The sequence below is a fragment of the Pungitius pungitius genome, chromosome 20, assembly GCF_949316345.1.
Source record: "Pungitius pungitius chromosome 20, fPunPun2.1, whole genome shotgun sequence".
Taxonomy (NCBI): domain Eukaryota; kingdom Metazoa; phylum Chordata; class Actinopteri; order Perciformes; family Gasterosteidae; genus Pungitius; species Pungitius pungitius.
Genome location: NC_084919.1, coordinates 6,929,573 through 6,949,869, shown reverse-complemented (window position 1 = coordinate 6,949,869; position 20,297 = coordinate 6,929,573). Strand labels below are relative to the sequence as shown.

At 45.4% G+C, this 20,297-nt stretch overlaps 2 protein-coding genes across 3 annotated transcripts in view; both read left to right on the top strand.

Annotated features, from left to right (window-relative positions):
• Positions 1–1,625: 1,625 nt before the first annotated feature.
• On the top strand, positions 1,626–6,243 carry LOC119194541 (DBH-like monooxygenase protein 2 homolog). The gene is made up of 13 exons (XM_037448643.2): positions 1,626–1,942; positions 2,036–2,182; positions 2,923–3,075; positions 3,276–3,365; positions 3,639–3,794; positions 3,922–4,024; positions 4,267–4,439; positions 4,535–4,623; positions 4,818–4,914; positions 5,042–5,101; positions 5,305–5,399; positions 5,579–5,663; positions 5,786–6,243. Exons 1-13 carry the CDS (start codon positions 1,673–1,675, stop codon positions 5,942–5,944), a joined length of 1,677 nt encoding a protein of 558 aa, XP_037304540.2. The 5' UTR covers positions 1,626–1,672; the 3' UTR covers positions 5,945–6,243.
• A 115-nt stretch (positions 6,244–6,358) lies between these two features.
• The window catches only part of rps6kc1 (ribosomal protein S6 kinase polypeptide 1), a 22,509-nt gene continuing 8,570 nt past the window's right edge, over positions 6,359–20,297 (top strand). The window contains exons 1-14 of one of the 2 annotated variants that reach the window (XM_037449417.2): positions 6,359–6,546; positions 7,593–7,628; positions 9,984–10,104; positions 10,641–10,655; positions 10,772–10,887; positions 10,969–11,062; positions 11,143–11,196; positions 11,317–11,736; positions 12,232–12,356; positions 12,705–12,803; positions 14,337–14,384; positions 14,894–15,026; positions 16,368–17,900; positions 18,568–18,657. In XM_037449417.2, the coding sequence (XP_037305314.2) occupies positions 6,445–6,546; positions 7,593–7,628; positions 9,984–10,104; positions 10,641–10,655; positions 10,772–10,887; positions 10,969–11,062; positions 11,143–11,196; positions 11,317–11,736; positions 12,232–12,356; positions 12,705–12,803; positions 14,337–14,384; positions 14,894–15,026; positions 16,368–17,900; positions 18,568–18,657 (2,986 nt within the window). In that variant the 5' untranslated portion in view covers positions 6,359–6,444. The remainder of the gene's footprint in view (positions 6,547–7,592; positions 7,629–9,983; positions 10,105–10,640; positions 10,656–10,771; positions 10,888–10,968; positions 11,063–11,142; positions 11,197–11,316; positions 11,737–12,231; positions 12,357–12,704; positions 12,804–14,336; positions 14,385–14,893; positions 15,027–16,367; positions 17,901–18,567; positions 18,658–20,297) is intronic. The other variant, XM_037449418.2, reaches the window with a different exon arrangement.

Sequence of the window (20,297 nt, the reverse complement as noted above, 5' to 3'; positions counted from 1 at the left end):
ACAGCACGGCACGACTCGTTAATACCAAAATAAAGTGCACTTGAAGAAAAACGGTGCAACCGACAATTAATTATTTAAATGTGCGATACAAGAAAAAACACAAAATAATGTGAATATCTTTAATAGAATCGGTCAAAAAAAATCCTACAATATGTATGCTAAACTTTAACTTGTAGGTTAACATTACAGTTTTTGCAACTAAGATGTGTGTGTTGAAGAACATCTTGAGAGTTCCGGTGTATTGTTCTGATGTCAAAGCAGCTGCTGCGTGTGTTTACTGGGCCGGTGTTGTTGTCACCTCACAGCTGGCCCCGCGGCCGAACGGGCCTCTGGGGTCATTTGTTATGGAGAAGTCGGCCTCTGCTGGGCTCAGCGTGCATTACTATTGTAAGATATTAACACGTCCATGATTGGCCACTGTTTTTGATTATCAAATTAAAAAAACAATGACAAATCCTGATTATATTTATTTATTCTCTCTAATTCTCACATTTGTAATCACTGTTTGCTTCCAAAGAGTTGATTTGCAAACCCATATGTTAGCAAGTTAGAATGCCTCAAAATGTTAATATTTCACATCTGCGATTTATTCTGTGAGTTATAGAAGTTAAAACAGCTTCGCCCTTTCAGATCACTCGTCGTCCTTTGGGTTGTGTTGTGTTACTTTATTCTTCTCTTACACACACAAACACTGTAATGATTCTTCGCGTTGCGGCTCATTATTTCATTTTTTCGCAGACATTATTCTTTAATAAATTGGCGTTTTACCTTCACCCCTTTTCTTTATTTGCACATCACCATTTCACCTTTCAGGCTTGTTTGTGTTGAAACTGTCACTATGCATTTCAACCTATTTAAAAGTCAAAGCAGTTGGAAATATGAAAGCTTTTCAAATATTGCGTTGAAAGCTGGTGACATTTCTGTCAAAACTGAAGAACCTGCTGTAAATAATGAAAGCGAAGGCGCACAGTATAGCAGAATAAGGCATGCACAAGTTCAACAGTGACTTTCGGTGCCAATGATCTGCAAGAATGAGCTCACTATTCATCTACGATGAAACTGTTTTGGCTGGAATCAAGTGGACGGTAACAGAGAGAAAGAGGAAGATCATTCGTTTTTGTCCGTCATCAATATATTTACACCTTCCACCCTGTCTCAAAGATAAAAGGCTTGACTTTCATTCCCGCTCCGTCCTCGTCGCCTCCTCATGTATCAAACACCCGAGGGCTCTCGTTTGTCCGTCAATGCGAAGGAACCGGTGGAGCGGGTTGGTGTGAGGGGACCTGAGGGGGCGTTACATTAAGTCGGTGAAGTCGGCGGCTCATTAAAAGAAACAGAAAGACTGTCCAATTCTACGAAAAGACTGGAGAGTCGAGTCTTAAGCGTTGCACATCTTCACATCCAAGGGAGGCAAAACACAGATTTCCCCGGAGACAATGCAGCTCTGGAGAAATCCCTCATTAAAAGTATCATGAAATAATTCACAAAAATAAAAACCGCAGCCGAAATGTGGGACAATGGGACCAAATGCGAAAATGACTCAGCGTTTCTTGCTGTTATCACCCGGCCTCATCGAGGGACGCAGGTGTGTCAGAGGAAAGGTGGGAGGTGCGTTTGGCAGCTCCACAGACACCGAGCTCAGTCCTACCATCTCCGACTTGGCAGAGACATCATGTACTCTCTGCTCCCTCTCCTCTGCCTGTGCTCGGCCTGGACGAAAGCCTCGGGGGCGTCGGACCCCAACTTTCCCTTCATGGACTACCTGGACTCAAAGAATTTGGTGTGCCTGAAGTGGGGCTTTGACAACCCGCAAGGAAACATAACATTCAAGCTGGCGATCAACACGACCGGCTGGGTGGGCTTGGGCTTCAATTCGGATGGAGAAATGACAGGGTCAGACATCGTCATGGGGGGAGTTGGAGCCAGTGAAAGCTACTTCCGAGTAAGTCAGCGCAAGGGGAGACGTTTGTTTCATGTTCCCATCATTAAGTATTACAGGCAAAATGTCTTGTTTTGTGGTCTTTCTGCCCATTAGGACTACTACGCCACGGGGAACAAGAGGCCATTGGTGGACAACCAGCAGAGCTACACTCTCCTGTCTCTGGAGGAGACGGCGGGTCAAACCATCATGACCTTTCAGAGGCCCGTTCAGTTGTGTAATGACGAGGATTTCTATATCACTGTGAGACTCTCTGATATTTTGACTGACAATTTTGTGTGAAAATTGGTGTTCAGCTGTATTGTTGTATTGTTTCAGTCACCGTGTGACTGAATATGTGTTGGAATCGGATACGTCCTCGTCTTACATTGTTAACCGTGTTGTCTTGGTTTCTAAGCACTTGAAACTTTATCCAAAAACAATTGATGAATGAACAATGTGTTGTAAAGTTTTCTTGGTTAGCACCTCTATTGGGCTGCTGTTTCCATGGGAAAAATACCTCTCGTTTGGGCCGACTCCCCTCATCAGCTCATTCAACCTCACTTTACCTAAACTTTGTTGGCTTAGAACATGAAGCCTTAACCTAAATCACAAGGGTTGGACCTACACCTCCGCTGTGTTGGCTCATTATTTGTAATTCTAGACTGTTTTGTTTAGCTGATCTGAATCTTCCATGTGGAGCTCAAGTTGCCTGTTTTTTTTACAGTGCTAGAGGGTTTCTATTGTTAGGGTCACCTATGTGCTCCTCAATACCGCGCATTGAGTTGTGGGTTTTTCCCATTTGAAGATGGTGGAAACAAAAGAGGCTTTTTTTTTGCATCTTACACGCGAGGCGATGTACAACATTTGTTGTAACACCTTGTCGAGCGCAGTCAACCGTCTTTATTTATGATTTGATTTTTCAGTTTTGACAAAAGGTTTCTTGTGTTGCCACTTTTAGATGGAATCATATTCTTTGTCTAAAATCACCACCTCTTTCGCAGGCTGAGCCCCTTACACTGATCTACGCTTATGGAACAACAGATGACCTTGGTTACCATGGGGGCCTGAGAGGCGCCAAGAAAGTCAACCTGCTTAACCATGTGACCAGGGCAACCGTAACCAACATCAACTATCTCAGCGCCACTATGGATAATGTAGGAATAATGGAAACAAAAAAAGGAAAATGACAAACAAGCCATGTTTATGGGAAAATATAGATGTTGATCTCATAACAGACATACGTTTGGAAAAAGTTGATGAAAAACAACTGAAACAATTCTGATAACGGCTGTCAACCAAGCAAAGTGACAAAGATGAAATGTGTCGCCTTTATCTCCACCTTTATCTTTTGCAGATCATTGTCCCTGCAAATCGTACCTACTACCACTGCAAGATCATGAAGTTTCAAAACTTAGATCTGACGACACCATATCACATATATCAGGTAATCGCCATTCATTTAAAATGATCAATTTAATGCTGTCATTTGCATGTTCTTTTGGATTGACACGCCGTATATTGAGTGGATGTAGCTTTCAGATGCAAAATAAGTCTGACTGTAGTAGTGACGACGAAGATTATTCCAATCCGTGGAAGAATAAAAACTGAAAAGTCAATTCAAGAATTAACCACAAGCTTTTCCAGTTTTCTTTTTATTCTAACCTTCATTCGCATTTTTGAAACCCTCTCTTCCAAATCCCTTTTTACTCTACCTCAGATTGAGCCAGTGATTAAGAACCCCGACCTTGTGCACCACATCCTGCTCTACCGCTGCCCCTCGTACGTGACGGAGCCCTATGACAGGCCGTGCTACATGGGCGACGTGGGCGACACCTGCTTCGGGGTGGTGGCTGCGTGGGGCGTGGGAGGAGGGGTGAGGGACAATCCAGTGTCTTATCTCTGAATGCTCACACGCATGTTGTTGCATGTTTTTTTTCCTGTGTATATAAAGCTGGAACGGTTGACATGAGCTGATGCCCAATTCGTTCTCGAAACTTCAGGTATTTGAGCTTCCAGAAGATGTGGGTATTCCAATTGGAGGTGCAGACAGCAATACATTGTATAGGCTGGAAATCCACTACAACAATCCAAACATTGTTGCAGGTAAATACTGTAACCATCTATCTATCTATCTATCTATCTATCTATCTATCTATCTATCTATCTATCTATCTATCTATCTATCTATCTATCTATCTATCTATCTATCTATCTATCTATCTATCTATCTCTGCCTTGGCTGTGGTCATGTATAAATAATGTGTAATATATTATCACAACACAATATTATCACAACTTTCTTTCAACATTCGACATTTGTAAACTCCTGTGTCTTCTCTGTTTAGGTCGGAGCGACAGCTCAGGGCTGAGGCTTCACTATACACTCCTACCAAGGAAGTATGACGCGGGCATCCTCACCACTGGCATGCTGCCACATAGCACTCTGAACTACAACATTCCTCCAAAAGCCCCTCAATTCCACACCTACGGCGTGTGCAACACAAGTCTCTTTTCTCAGGTCTGTTGTGTTTCAGTATGGTTTAGTTAATTGTCTTAAATGGCTTTTTTTGTGTGAATACTTTGTTCCTGATAGCATTTACTTTTCACCCCTAGTTCCTGAATCCTGTGCCCGACCTGCAAGTGTTTGCTGTGATGCTGCACACTCACTTGGCCGGGAGGAAAATCAGAGTGGGCCATTACAGGTGAGGGAAAAACGAGGTATGGGCTCTGATCTGACATTGTCATCGGATGTTGATGGGCGGCCAAAAAGGAGAGGAGAAGATGGACTAATTATCTTAGTGTTGTTTAGATGAGAGTAATGTTTTGATGCAGAACATGCATTGTAGTATCGTGTGTAGTATCTGGTAAACGGTTATTTCAAACATCTTCACCGTAGAAACGGAGAGCAGATAGACTTCTTGGCCTTGAACGAAAACTACAACTTTGAGCTACAGGAGACCCTAAGTTTGGGAAACATCAAGACCATCAAGCAGGTATTATGCCCGTGTTTTTAGGAGGCACTTTGTTTAGTAGGCCTTAAGTTTGTGGTGTCTCACCCACTATATAATTCAAAAGGTTCTCTTTAATGCATCGTGCCACATTTCATGTCTCCCATTTCAGGGTGATGAGATTATGGTGGAATGCACCTACAGTACTACCGATCGCACCGGCGTCACCAGGGTGGGTGAATACGGTTGACCTTATGTCATTACACACACACGCACACACACACACACACCGTGAAAAAGCAGTGGTCCAATTGAGACGTAAAAAAAGACATAAAAACTATTCATTGTGTGGTTTTTACCACGCATTATACCTTTATGCACACGTGACCTGTAACGTCTTGAATACCTGCCGTGTAATACTTTTTCCTCTTTAAGATGGGGTTGTCAACTACTGATGAGATGTGCCTGGCCTTCCTGCTCTACTACCCTGCAATCAATATCACCACCTGTGTTAGCCACCCAAACACAAGGTATCTATCGACAAACACAGACTTACCGTGAGGCCTAATCCAGTCCACAAAATGCATCTCTGATGAGGAGGCACCGCGGTTGGCTGACAGTCATACTACACCTTACATACATATATTCATATATATATGTTTTTCTATATCGGCTCTGTCTTGATACGTTCTTAAAATCATTCTAACAGCATGTCTAAGGACCAGGATACAATTGCTGCACAGGAGAGTTTTCTGAAGGATCTTCCACAAATTCAATATGCCTCTGATGAGAACGTAAGTAAATGGTCTGAATGGTGGTATTATACTTAATTCTCGTATAAATACATTTTATACAGGATTTTATACAGCAAGTATAGAAAAATGGGTATTTCTTTGTCGTCTTTTCTATTTCACAGTACCACTTCTCAGTTGACCAAAGCGGCATGGTCAGAGCCTTGATGGAAACACGGAATGTCACCTGTCCAAAGGTCAATTCAGCAAGCAGACTTGGCACTTCCTGGATTATGAGTTCAACAGGAATCCTACTTTTGATGCTCTGGATTACAGTAATATAACATGTTTGTATGAGCAACAGATCCATACCATTGCGATCTCTACATCAGAAGGCACAGTTACTAAAACATCTATTGTATTCAACTTTACAAGACAGGATGTTAACCGTTTTCTTTGTTTTCCTTTTGAACTTGTTTCTCTCTAGTATTGATTATTGATCATCTCTTAATTGTGTATATGTATTTTAGTCAGTTCATGCACTCTAAGCCTTTAATTGCTGTACTGTATGTATACAAGTGTATGTATACAAATGTTTAAAGGAGCCAATCATTTGATAATTCATCACTCAATAAAATATATATGCCACCAATAACATGAAATTGTTATGATATTCAAAAATGTTTGAAAAAAGTGGATGCAAGAAGCATTCAGGCTGGCGTGTAGTTACACTGACCACCCACAGGGCGGCGCTCTAACGTATCTTCTTGCCTAGCACTGTCGTCAAGGAATGGTAGTGTAAGGCTAGCCGAGTGGTAGCTTTGGCAATGTTGTCACTATCAGAATGATATCGCAGCGGGACAGTGGAGAATTGGCTCGGTTTTATACTGTCACAGATCCCAAGAAGCACCCGAAAGGTTATACTCTGTACAAAGTCACCGCAAGGGTAAGTAGTTCCAGTGAGGATGGGCACTCACGGCTAATGCTAGGTGTTGTTAGCTAACGTTAGCTGTGCTAACCTAGCTAATAGGATGCCAACACAAGTAACGTTAACGATACCCAAATGTCTTCCGGTTGGCTGGTTACTGTAACTGATGTCGTTTACGCCAGTAAATCAGCCAGTTTGCTTGCAGTAACATCAAGGATTGTTATTTTTTTTAATGTGTATGTATTCAACCCCTCAGTGGGTTACCCAGCTGCTGACTTAACGTTACATTAGCAATTTTAGCAGGACACATTTAATTCTATCCGAACCCAGGGTTGACCTAAGTTTAACCGCTAGGTAGCTAACAAGCTAGCTCTGATAGTCCTAGTATATGTGATATAACGACAGACGAACAGAAAGGAGATTATGTTCAGAACACATATGTTTACACTCCAACAACAACCAGCAGATTCATATCGGCAGTTTCCTCGATAAATTCCTTGAAAAATGAATGAACGTGATCCTGATTATTAAGCTAGACCTAACGTTATATGGTATGTTATACAATATATTATACTACCATATCTAGGTGGGAGAAACCCTTGATGGAAAATGAATGCTTTCAGCTTTCAATTTACTTTCAGTTTTGGACAGTAAGGCTGTCATTTGTAAGGTCTATGATTCCATTGATTGATGTACAGCAACTCCCAGATGAAGTGCTGCAAATAGTAAGCCTTCTCATAACGACATAAACAGACACATTGAATTATTCTGACACTCTTTTGCCAAACCTCCAGTCAATAGTTTGTGTGCTATTACAGACTCACTGCGTGTCTCCTCCTACATGCCATCATGCTGGTTATGATTGCTGGTGACGTCCCGTGTCTTCACTCATTCAGTGTATATAAAGCCCTCATTGTCTGGCTCAGAGTTGCGTCCCCTGCTCATGCTTGTGCCAGCCTCACAATGAGGTCTTGAACCGGCACCGGCGTCTTATACTTGTCGACAGGAGCCACTCGCATAGAGGTTCTAAAGCCTTGCGTTGTCTTCCCCTTCTCTCCAAACAGATCATCTCCAGGAAGAACCCAGAGGACGTGCAAGAGGTAACACATACAACCTTTATTTGCATTCCGTGACCCAGTGAGTGTGTAGGGTTGGAGGCCTGTTTTCTTCGGCAACGTTGTTTGAGACCTTTTTAGAATTAAAGTGTGAGTTGTGTTTGACTTTACCTTCCTAATCCACATCATCAGTGTCAAAACGTGATCAAAATTGGAAACCCGGTTGGGGAAATCAGGAAGAATTCGGGAAAACAACGTTTATGCTTCTGGTAGGTTTATTTGTCAGATCACAGGTCAAGTATCAGTGCTGCGTTTGCAAAGGCAGCAGCAACTGACCAACATCAGGAAGAACATTACAGTTTTTCTCCATTGCTTTGGCTCAATTCTTGAAACAGAAATTACATTCTCAAAGCTCTTAATGCATTTGGTAAAATAGCCTATATGGTTCAGCACAACTACATAGATCACCTTCAAAAGGTCATATCTCACCCAAAACAGTTAACTCAAGCTTCAAAACCAAATCATTTTCTCATAAAAATAGTCAGTGCCCCCAAAATGAAAACTTCCTTCTCGATTGCTGTGGCTCATCTATCTCTCGAAAAAACGACATTCTCAAAGCTTTAAATACATTTGCCAAAATAACCTAGATGGTTTAGCAAAACACTATGGCACACCTGCAAAAGGTCATATCTCTCCCAAAACAGACAACTCATCAGTCACAACGAATTCCTTTTCTCATACAAACAGTCAGTGCCTCCAAAATGAAAAGTCCTTTTGTCATTGTTTAAACACTGCAGGTCAAAATGTTTAGTTGTTTTGTCACTATGGCAGAGGACCATTGAAATCCCTCATGTCCACCAGTCTTAGCCCAGTCCTTCATTGACAATGGTTACTGTACTGTTTTTTTTGTCTAGCTAACAGAATAAAATAGGATTTTAGGGTAAGATTAGCCTCCAAGGTTTGACATCACACATTGCACTCATACTACCGGAAATTGTAATTGCAATTATCATTCACAAACATAAAATAACTTCCATACATCAAAGTAAAAAGCAGCATAATATACTGTAAAAGAAACACAGAAACAAAAACCAATGTAAATTATATGCATACTACAGTGCTGTAAATAAAGCCGGTCAAAGAATAGATAAAATAAAGTTCTAGTTTCACCTGACTGTCAATTGTTGTAATACTGTGAATTTATCAAATGTTATTCATGGTATTATGTTCTTGAGTAATTTTGACAATTGAACAGACTATTGTGCATGTGATGACTTATACAATGAAAATACGCTGAGACGTTTTGGAGCGAAAAACAATTAGACTGAGAATCAACAATCAGTTTAGATCCACAAGATCTATTCACTTGGAAATTGTGCTAAACGTAGGCTACATGTACTTAATCATTTGCAAAGATGTACTGAGACATTGAGACATGTACTTAGACATTTACAATTTAACCAAATGAATGAGAAATTCAATTCTGTATTGAGAAATTGCTAAGTTGTTTGGAGGTTTGTCCATGTTGTTTTGAGAATGTCATTTCTGTTTCAAAAAATGAGCCAAACCAATGGAGAAAAACTGTAAGTTTTGTACTTATTAGATATAGAAGAAAAGATTTCTATTGGCCCTAAACTGGCGTCGAGGAGGAGCAGGTCGTCCCGTCGTCACACAAGATCCAGTCACACACAACGTGTGGTCTCCTAACATGAATGTACACACAATGAACAAAGCGTGAGTGTTGTGTGGTGCTTGGTGTGTCTCTAAGTCTCACTCTTATCAGATCTGTGTCTGCCTGGTTGGCACTTTCTGCTTTTACTCTCTGACCTTGCACTCCTCAACCAGAACCAGACAGTGACTCCCTAAATCAGCACTATGAAAGAGATTTTGATTATCACTCAGACAAGAGTTGTTGAATAGAATTTTTCAATTCTCAAAATGAGACTGTAAGAGTGTACAGTCTATTTCCCCCCCCCCATCTTTTTCCATTTAAAGCAGAAAACTGGCACTCTTTTACACAGTTTATGTATTCACATGTTGTCAATTCTTCACTGGGATCATTTGTGGAAAAAGGTTTTAATTTACAGAACGTCAAACAATTTCCTCATTTCTTAATGTATTTAAAGACGCTGTTAAAAAACAAAAAAACCCACCATGCTCCCTATCATTTGTCCAGCCTGGAACCAGTGCTAATGCAGCAGGCATGATGTCAATAAAGTGCATGTGTGACGAAGAGTTTAGCCTGGAAACACATTCCTCCAGTGTTGGGCAGTACTCCTCTCTGGGAGTGGTGCTCTCTCTGCTCAGCTCGTTTTTCTTCACTCTAGCGAGCCGGACAGGACTTTAGCAAAAAGGACTTGTGTCTCAACGTGAAACAGAAAATGATTGGTCTTTCCGTAGATAACGGTATGGAAGAGATACAGTGATTTCCGGAAGCTTCATCAGAACCTCTGGCAGCTGCATAAGAACGTGTGCAGCCAGTCGGAGCTGTTTCCCCCGTTTGCCAAGGCCAAAGTCTTCGGTAAGAAACCTTCGCTCTTGATTTTCCTCGGTTACAGATTTGTCCAGATGAACACAAGGAGACCAAATGCTTGTCTTCAAAGAGCCGCCTCCCCGTCCTTTAGTCATATACCCTGGTTGTTTGTATTTGTTGTTGGACCGATGTACTAAAAGGGACGAAGTCCTGGGTGTTTGGATCACGGGAGGAGTTAGTGAGGACTCCGCCTCGAGGCCTGCTTGATATAATCACTTAGCTCTGATGTGTGTGTGTGTGTTGATGAACAATCGATTCTGGCCAGAGCAGACTCACTAACCTAATGACTGCTGGGTGCTCCTTCAGGCCCACTACCTTTTGTTAACCCCATGACTTCATCAAATGCCAACTGTGCGTCCCTCCCGCTGGTCCCTTTTGTTACCACGTGTGATTGCGTCATATCTGATCGGGGTCTTCCCTTTACCTTTTTGTTCTTTACTATTTACATTCAGTCTAATCACTGCTTTGGCTTGCTGTATAAAATGCTTCCTTTTCATTTGTTCTGGGTCAACTAACCGGCTCAGACCTGCGCTTTGTCTGTAAGTTCACCAGTGTGCCGGCATGCTTCACTAAACTCTCAGCACCACAGCAACTTCTGATCTGGACGTGAGCGGTTTTCTTCAACTGTGCGTGTTCTCCTTGTATGCGTGTGCAGGGCGTTTTGATGACTCTGTAGTTGAGGAAAGAAGACAGTGCTCCGAGGATCTGCTGCAGTTCTCCGCTAATATCCCTGCTCTCTATAGCAGTCAGCACATCCAAGATTTCTTCAAGGTACCCCAAACAAACGCATGCAGAAACACAAATACGCGGCGGGACTACATTGAACTGCAATGTTTTCTAATTGTGTCCAAGGGAGGCGAGGTCCACGACGGCTCCGAGCTCATTGGACCAGCTGAGCCCTTTTCAGACTTCTTGGCGGACACTTCATCAGACTGCAGCTCTGACGGTAGGGTGAAGCACAATAACCCTTTCTCAATCAATCAACCAATGATACACAATGAATCCACACTTTTCTTTATTTCCCAGTTCAAAGAGACATTAGTGGTGCCGATGATTTGATCATCACATCTGAGTATGGTGGTAAAGTCTGTTTGCTTATCTCTCACAATAACACGCACATCCACAATAGCTTGTGAATAGCCTCACTAAGGAGTTTGTGTGTGTGTCTGTTTTGACCCCGAGCATTGCTTTCCACCCCAGGCCCGCCCAGTGACAAAGCCCTGACCCCCCTGGCTGTGGATACAGACTCCTTGGCTGGGCTGGATGATGGCACGGCCTCAGGCCGCACATCCCCAAACCAGCCACAGGGGGGAGCCACCAACACTACCAGCAGCTACAGCCCTCGCTTGTCCCCTTTCCGCCGCGGTCGCCGCACCCCGTCTCCCGCCCCCGCCTCCTCAGCAGCTGACCCCGAGGCCGGCCGGCCAGGCCGAGCGTCGCTCTTCTCCGGCCGTCTGAAGAAATCCGGCGGCAACGACCCAAAGGACGGGAAGCCCGACTACCTAGACGGAGCCAGCGAGCTCATCTGTTTGGCCGTTCAGAAGGAAAAAGAGCGGGACTTTCAGGCAGCTTTCTCCTGCTATCGCAGCGGAGTGGACCTGCTGCTAAAAGGAGTGCAAGGTTAGTCCGGGAGAGTGACCGGGTAACTCCCAAATTATATTATTACACAACAGAGTCTTGAAGAATCACCCGTTGCAGCCAAAGATTTTGCAGACAAAAGGGTTTTTCTAGGAGAACTGAGAACAATCACAAAGTGTGTGTTTAAAAGAGGTATTCTGACTAGTAATGTGGTGAATTGTATATTTCCCATAATTAAACACACTGGTCTTTACAACACACACATCTTTTCAACTTCGCGCCCCAAAAGTTCAATGTTGGCTTTCTGTTAAAATGCTGCAGTCTCCAAGCTGAGGTCCAGGTTCACACATGATGATCTCCATCAAGTAGCGCTCAATTTGACCCATAATATCGCTCACTTTTACTTTGCGGTTTATTACCTTGTCACAGTAACAAAACACTGATTTTGTCGATAAATAAAATGCTTGTACAGAAACTTTTAACCCCGGCTGCACTCTGAAAACTGCTCTGTAAAGGAAAACGCTCGACCCTTCTCAGGTGAGCCCAGTCCCACGCGGCGAGAGGCAGTGAAGAAGAAGACTGCCGAGTATCTGATGCGTGCAGAGCAGATAGCCAGTCAGCATCTGAGAAGCAACATGGGTCAAGGGTCAACGCAGACTGCGGTGAGTGGGAGGGAAACGCTGGCCTTGTATGCTGTCGATGTTGGACTATGCAAATGAACCTCGTATGCAACCATCCACCAGGGTCCTTAAACCACTTGAGACCGTGTATCATCTGGTATAAATATGACTGTACTGGATCTTATGATAATGCATGATAATAAATGATTATTTTCTCCCAGTGCACTTCACCTGTGTCAGAAGATCACACACTGATGCAGCCTCCTCTGGGTTTCTTTCCCACACCTGATTTGTGTTGCAGAAAGTTAAGAATACTAATGAGTGTGATCGTGTTTTAATTATGATATTACATTGAAATGTTTTCTCTTCTTCTTCTTCTTCTTCTTCAAGGCTTTGGGGGCACAATGCTGCCCATCCACCACTAGAGGAGGCCAGCAGAGTCCATCTGAGGAGCTGAGAGCATACAGGGTGTTGGGGGTCATAGACAAGGTCCGTCTACCATTTTTTTCTGTCGAGTTGCAGCCCAATTTGCTTACTTAAAAGTTGTTTTATTCAAAAATCCCAATCACTCATTTTCAAGTAAAAATACAAACACACTAAAGACCTTTTTGCATTTTGGGAGTATTCACCTTGAATATAATAGCAAATATACAAGAAGAAAAGTTCTTACGTTGACCACAATAATAAGCCCTCGCAGAATAATAAACTAAAGTCCGACAGACAACAATTTGAATGAATTTTACATCTTTAATGAACTTCCTGCCCAGATAAATTTAGACCTGTCGAACGTCTCCCCGCGTCCTTTCCTTTTTGGAGCATATTTTTTCATCCGGGGCAATAAAGCGTAATGGATTTACTGAGCGGCATGGTAAACGCTGAGTGTGTATGTTCAGCGTCCGTTATGACTACCACAAGGTCAGTTTAGGTGGCTGGTCCTCTCAGCCAGCTGCCGGGTGCGAAGCAACTTCACCACTCAGCCATGAAATGACTTGGCAAGCCGCTCACAAGGCTGCACACTACATTGAATCAATGATGCTCGTCCTGCGCGCACACACACACACACACACACAAAACCCTGAGGAAAATGTTGATACAATGCTAACATGTGTTCCTCTACAGAGGTGTGTGCAAAATCCACAGCATGTCGGGAAACCAATCGGACGCGGGGAGCGAAAAAAAACAAAAACGGCATGAGCGGAAATTGCGCGATCCAGAAAGGACCCGGCTTTTCTCTGCTCCTTCCTCCTCTCACTTTTAAATGGGGACAGAGGGGGACAGATGGAGAGAGCTCCTCACCCTGCTGCCCTTTCTCTCCGCCACCCCCCCACCCCCCTTCCCTGATGTTTGTGTCTTAATTATATTAGCGCCCTGGCTAGCACTGCCACTCTGTTTACTCACAGCTCCATTCATATCCATTTAGCCTGCACCTGTTTGGTCCCAGCCAGGGTCACGCAGTGCGCTGTGCACAAACACACACACACACATATGCTTTAGCGCTTTACCCTGAGGTGAGGTGGGGGGGGGGGGGAGAGCAATGAAGATGTCATGGAGAAGAGGGGGGAGGATAGAGGTTAGGAGTAGACGGGGAAAAGGAGGTGGGATTTCATTCAGAGATGGTGGTGTTCAGTTACTGTGTCCTCCGCATGGATCTCTAGTTACAGCTTCATCTCAAGGAACACGTGTGCACCAACGCGTTATTAGACTGGGAGCATAGGAAAGACATCGAATTGTGCATTGTATGTATAATACATAATAATATATAATTTTTGTCCCAATTTGTCCCAACTACTTTTCTTTCAGTTAAATCTATGAAATTACCTAAAATACAGAAAAGTTTCATTCAGCCAGCCGTCCAACATCTAATGACACCAAAATAAATCAAAAACACTAGAATAGAGATGTCAGAGTCAACTCTCTTTATGACATCTGTAACATCTTTATAACTTCATAACAATGCTCCACTGCATCCTCTTCGCGTATGTCTGCTCATATCTGGAGTTTAATGGCCCTCTTCCATCACAGGTTCTTTTGGTCATGGACAAGAGAACAAAAGAGATGTTCATCCTGAAAGTAAGTTTAAAACACATGTGTGTATGTGTGTGTTTTTGCTCTCTGCATCCTGGTCGTTGTGACTTTAGGTAGTGTGAAGTGTGTGTGTGTGTGTGTGTGTGTGACCGCTTTAATTGATTCTAATGGGCCTGTCCCTGTCAGCTCCTCCGCTCTCAGGTGTGAGACGTGTGCCAGATGCCGACGCACAGCGCCGGCACAGATGAATACACACGTGCGCGCAGGCACACACAGAGGCACGCGCTCACACACACGAGACCAATGTGAACTCAACATGTAGCGCTGATGGATTTGTGTGGCTCTTTTAAAGTCACGGGCTGTGTGCGGCTTGATGAATTCGGTGACTTTGGGTGGCCGCGGGGCAAAGCTAGAACCTTGTTAATCGGAGGTTTCTCCTTTGCCACACTCCTGCCCACCGTATCCAGTTAATGTTTCTTTTCTCCTCATGTCCTTTGTTGCTTCACCTTTTTCCCCCCCATTAGTCACGTCTTCTTTCTCTCTCTCCATGGCAGGGTCTGAGAAAGAGCAGTGACTGTTGGCGTACGAAGCGGACCATCATGCCTCATTCTGTGCCCCACATGGTGCAGCTAAGGAAGTTCGTAGTCTCCGAAGACACAGTTTTCCTTTTGCTGCAGTATGCTGAAGGTAAAACGTGTGTGTGTGTGTGTGTGTGTGTGTCTTGTACTCACAAACTAAATCTTTCTCTCTCTCCTTTTTTAAATTGTTTTTACCAACTGTCTTTTCCCCTCCTTCACTCGATCCCTCCCCCTCTCTTCTCTCTGTCCTTGTTCCAGACAGATGTTTGATAGAGATGGGTGTGTGTCACAGGTCATTATTCTGAATACCAGGTGGCGCCATGCTTCATTAGCTATGCCAACACCTGGGCCTCCTTACAACCCACTCACTCTACGATGTGTGTGTGTGTGTGAGTGTGAATCTAGTTAGTGTGTGGGGGCAATGAAATGCAGCCATATTTTGGAATGCTGCGTAGACCTATTCAATCCGGTGCACTAATATCAGTGGACAGTATTTAATATCACACGAACATAATCAAATTAAGCAAATCAAACGTCAGAGAAAGACATTGTTTCACCACGGCTACGTTTCAGCGCTGCGATTTAAACCAACCCGGGGTGGCTTCTTATGCTTTGGTATTGTGTTGGCAGCTGATTAGGTTAAATGAGGGAGGCGGTGACCTGAGTGACATTGGACAGAACAACATGTGGATGGTTTTATATTGTAAGCCATCAAGTCGCCCTCCTATCATTATCATTACTGTGAACTCCCAATCCATTCTCATCACACACAGCAGATGCTGGCTTCCAATTGCTCAGTGTGTGTGTGTGTGTGTGTGTGTGTGTGTGTGTGTGTGTGTGTGTGTGTGTGTGTGTGTGTGTGTGTGTGTGTGTGTGTGTGTGTGTGTGTGTGTGTGTGTGTGTGTGTGTGTGTGTGTGTGTGTGTGTGTGTGACAGAGAGAAGTAAAGACGCCAACCAAACACTGGAAACCTAAAACAAACACAGACCAACACACCTCAACCCCGTTTCGCCAAATGGAGTCCAATCAATCAATCGCTGTTCGCCATGGTTACTTACTTACTTTTGGGATTTGGGAGGGAACCGATTTCCACAGTACCAAAGGACTCCCAGAGGCCACCGTCAGGAAAGCACATTTATTTGTTTTGCGGACTGTGTGAATCTTTGAAACGAACCATCTCCAGTGCGCGGATGCTATTAAGACTCAGGGCCTGCTTACTGTACGAATGGATGAATAAACTGTAGAAGCCTTTAATGCTTTCAGTGCTGCTCCCTTTTTGTAGGAAGGGACCTGCGGTCTAGGAGGTCAATTTAGAACGCGGTTCCTCCCATTGAAACACAGGTGGTTGCAGAGTTTTGTAAAACATTCCTGAAGAAGCACCGTCTACCGAATAAGATACGACCCTCCCTTTTTCTTCTTGGTCCCTAATGCCCTGTGTCCTTTGCCCCTAGGGGGCAAGCTGTGGTCTCACATTGGAAAGTACCTGCGTGATTCCAGCCCGGAGGAGAGCTTTGACATTGCCTTCATCCAGAAGAGCCACACGGCGGCCGTGCACTCTCCACCACACGGCGCGCCGCGGCCCGACGTGGACCCGGCCGGTTCCGGCTCCGCGCCGGCGTCTTCTTCTGCCCCCGTGTCCGAGCTCCGGAGCCAGGCGGCGGCGCTGATTGCGTCTCCCGGGAAACGGGCTCTCCCTCCCGGGCTCGCCGGGGCCCAGTCGGACTCTGGAGCTACCTCGGAGGAAGAGTGCACCAACAGCTACTTGACACTCTGCAACGAGTACGAACAAGACAAAGTCGAACCAGACGCGCTGGAGGAGGATGGGGAGGAGGAGAGGAGCGAACAGGAAGTGCCCTCGCTTGAGGCGCCCGCCGCTACGACCACCGCCTCCTCGCGCAGCCGCTCGCTGCTCAGCAACGACAGCCTCTCGTCGCCCGTCAGCTCCCAGGAGCTCGGCTTTTTCACCGAGGCGTCCGACAGAAGCGGCCACGCCCCCGACCACGGCGAGGTGTTCAGCCCTCTGCCGTCCCCCGCCGCGCCCCTGTCTTTGTCTCAGTCCAAGCACACGCCGATGGAGTTTTTCCGGATCGACAGCAAAGACAGTGCAAGCGAGGTGACCTGTCCGGACCCGGGGGAGCAGCGCCCCTCTCACAAGCCGGTTTCCCTCCTTTCTACGTCCGACCTGGGCTCGGACGTCACCGAGGGTCCTCCGGAGCGGGCGCGAGACGGCGCGGGCCACAGCGCCGAGCTTTGGGGGTTGGACTGCAGCGACAAAGGCTCCAATGAGTCGGTGCCGGTCATCTCGTTTAAAGAGGCAGCAGCGGAGGACGAGGGTCACCCGCCAGACCTTCTGGTCAACCTGCCCGCGGTGGGGGGGACTGTGGACTCTTCAAAAGAGGAAGTGGACGCCCCGGGGTTTCGCCTTGGCCCCGAGGCCGCTGCCTCGCCTAAGAAGGTCATCCAGCCCGATGTCTTACAGCTCCACAGCCAGCCCGAGGAGGGGAAGGAGGAGCGGGAGCTTTCACCTCTACGTACGACCTCTGCAAGTCGCGACACCAGTGCTGCGTCTTGCTCTCCCTTCAACTCGCTGTGGGACGACTGCGGCGCGGCCCCCGGGCCGCCGGCTCACCCTACATGCCAAAACACTCGCCTCGACCTCCCAGGAACTGACATACTAGATGGGAAAGCAGCGGTTCCTGACACAGACGGGACCCAGGCGTGCGCCGTGGCTGAGGGTTTATTCGGCCCAGAGGGTGACCCGTCGAGGGTCGTTAGTAATACAGGGGGCTGCGAATTTGACAAAGAAGTGTCGCGGCTGTTCGCGGAGCTGGACGAGCTGTCGCTGGCCGCGTCCCAGGTTCGTATCCCGGAGGCGTTCATACGCTGCTGGGCCACGGAGATGGTGACTGCCCTGGACTCTCTGCACCAAGACGGCATCTTCTGTCGAGACTTCAACCCCAACAACATCCTGCTCGACCACCAAGGTTAGACATCCGTTTCACAGCAAATATCTCAGCAATGAAATGAAGACCTATATTTTACATTATCTTTATGACATTTACTCACATCTCTCTTAAAGTGAGCGTGAAACCATATCTCTCTGAGACCGCTCTACTCAGTCAACCCTGATTCAATATATTTACTAAAAACAAGGCTTTACCAGAAGGAAAAGTTCTTTTTTACCAAGAGGTCACAGATTCCCGCTCAACTTCTCCCTTTGCTGTCCTACAATCATCTCTCTCCACCTCGTTATCAACAAGCGTCTAATTAGCTGAGTGGCTGTTTTTGTCTCCCTGGTGGTAATTATTGTTCTAAAGGGCCCATCACCGGCGTAGTGTGGTGCATCAGTCTGGCTAGCCCAGGCTAATGGCTACGGCTACCTAATGACACCATTAGTTCTAATGATAGCGTTAACGGGTAGCCTCTAAACAGGAGTAATCGCTGGGGCTGTGTGCTTGAAAAGCTCGCTGAGGGAGGTAGAGCGCCAGAAAGGAACGGCGGAAGGAAGTGCTCTGAAGGTGAGTAAACGGTTTGAAAAGTATGGAGTCCGAGCGCTACCTCACTGTGTCTCGTTGAGGCGGAGCATCAGATGAACGTTTCTCACTCGGTGTTGAAGCTGAGCGCTTTCCTTCTCTCTGCCCGTCTCCTCAGGTCACATTCAGCTCACCTACTTTGGCAGCTGGAATGATGTGGAGGAGTCCTGCGACAAGGAGGCCATCGCCAATATGTACTGTGCACCAGGTGGGACATATGCTATTACACTTTACCCCTCGGATTTCTCTTAGCTACTCGTTATAAACTTTTTAATTGGCAGCCTCATTTTGTGTGTTTGCGTGAGCTCTGCAGGGTTAATTCTATGCGGGCATGCAGGGCCATAAGTAGGCCACTTTCCTCACAAAACCCTCATTCATGGCCATGAATATATATGAACAACGTGTAAAAAAAAAAACTCTTGAGGTTAATAACAGATGAACTGTGATTCTTCTCCTCTTTGAAATAGATATATATATATATATATATACACTCACCGGCCACTTTATTAGGTACCCCATGCTAGTAACGGGTTGGACCCCCTTTTGCCTTCAGAACTGCCTCAATTCTTCGTGGCATAGATTCAACAAGGTGCTGGAAGCATTCCTCAGGGAGTTTGGTCCATATTGACATGATGGCATCACTCAGTTGCCGCAGATTTGTCGGCTGCACATCCATGATGCGAATCTCCCGTTCCACCACATCCCAAAGATGCTCTATTGGATTGAGATCTGGTGATTGTGGAGGCCATTTGAGTACAGCGAACTCATTGTCATGTTCAAGAAACCAGTCTGAGATGATTCCAGCTTTATGACATGGCGCATTATCCTGCTGAAAGTAGCCATCAGAAGTTGGGTACATTGTGGTCATAAAGGGATGGACATGGTCAGCAACAATACTCAGGTAGGCTGTGGCGTTGCAACGATGCTCAATTGGTACCAAGGGGCCCAAAGAGTGCCAAGAAAATATTCCCCACACCATGACACCACCACCACCAGCCTGAACCGTTGATACAAGGCAGGATGGATCCACGCTTTCATGTTGTAGACGCCAAATTCTGACCCTACCATCCGAATGTCGCAGCAGAAATCGAGACTCATCAGACCAGGCAACGTTTTTTCAATCTTCTATTGTCCAGTTTCGATGAGCTTGTGCAAATTGTAGCCTCAGTTTCCTGTTCTTAGCTGAAAGGAGTGGCACCCGGTGTGGTCTTCTGCTGCTGTAGCCCATCTGCCTCAAAGTTCGACGTACTGTGCGTTCAGAGATGCTCTTATGCCCACCTTGGTTGTAACGGGTGGTTATTTGAGTCACTGTTGCCCTTCTATCAGCTCGAACCAGTCTGGCCATTCTCCTCTGACCTCTGGCATCAACAAGGCATTTCCGCCCACAGAACTGCCGCTCACTGGATGTTTTTTATTTTTCGGACCATTCTCTGTAAACCCTAGAGATGGTTGTGCGTGAAAATCCCAGTAGATTAGCAGTTTCTGAAATACTCAGACCAGCCCTTCTGGCACCAACAATCATGCCACGTTCAAAGTCACTCAAATCACCTTTCTTCCCCATACTGATGCTCGGTTTGAACTGCTGGAGATTGTCTTGACAATGTCTACATGCCTAAATGCACTGAGTTGCCGCCATGTGATTGGCTGCTTAGAAATTAAGTGTTAACGAGCAGTTGGACAGGTGTACCTAATAAAGTGGCCGGTGAGTGTATATATATATATATATATATATATATATATATATATTTCCACATGCAAAGGTGCACTTTCCATTCGGTGTATTCCCTTTCTTTGCCGTTTATAGTAAGGAATCATGCAGCAGTCACGTTGGCAGTGTTATGTCCCATT

Excerpts from the sequence above, each read along its gene's own strand:
- LOC119194541 (XM_037448643.2), top strand. The coding sequence starts at position 1,673 with ATGTACTCTCTGCTCCCTCTCCTCTGCCTGTGCTCGGCCTGGACGAAA. Across the intron at positions 3,366-3,638 it reads CACCATATCACATATATCAG|ATTGAGCCAGTGATTAAGAA; the intron begins GTAATCGCCATT and ends ACTCTACCTCAG. Across the intron at positions 4,624-4,817 it reads ATCAGAGTGGGCCATTACAG|AAACGGAGAGCAGATAGACT; the intron begins GTGAGGGAAAAA and ends TCTTCACCGTAG.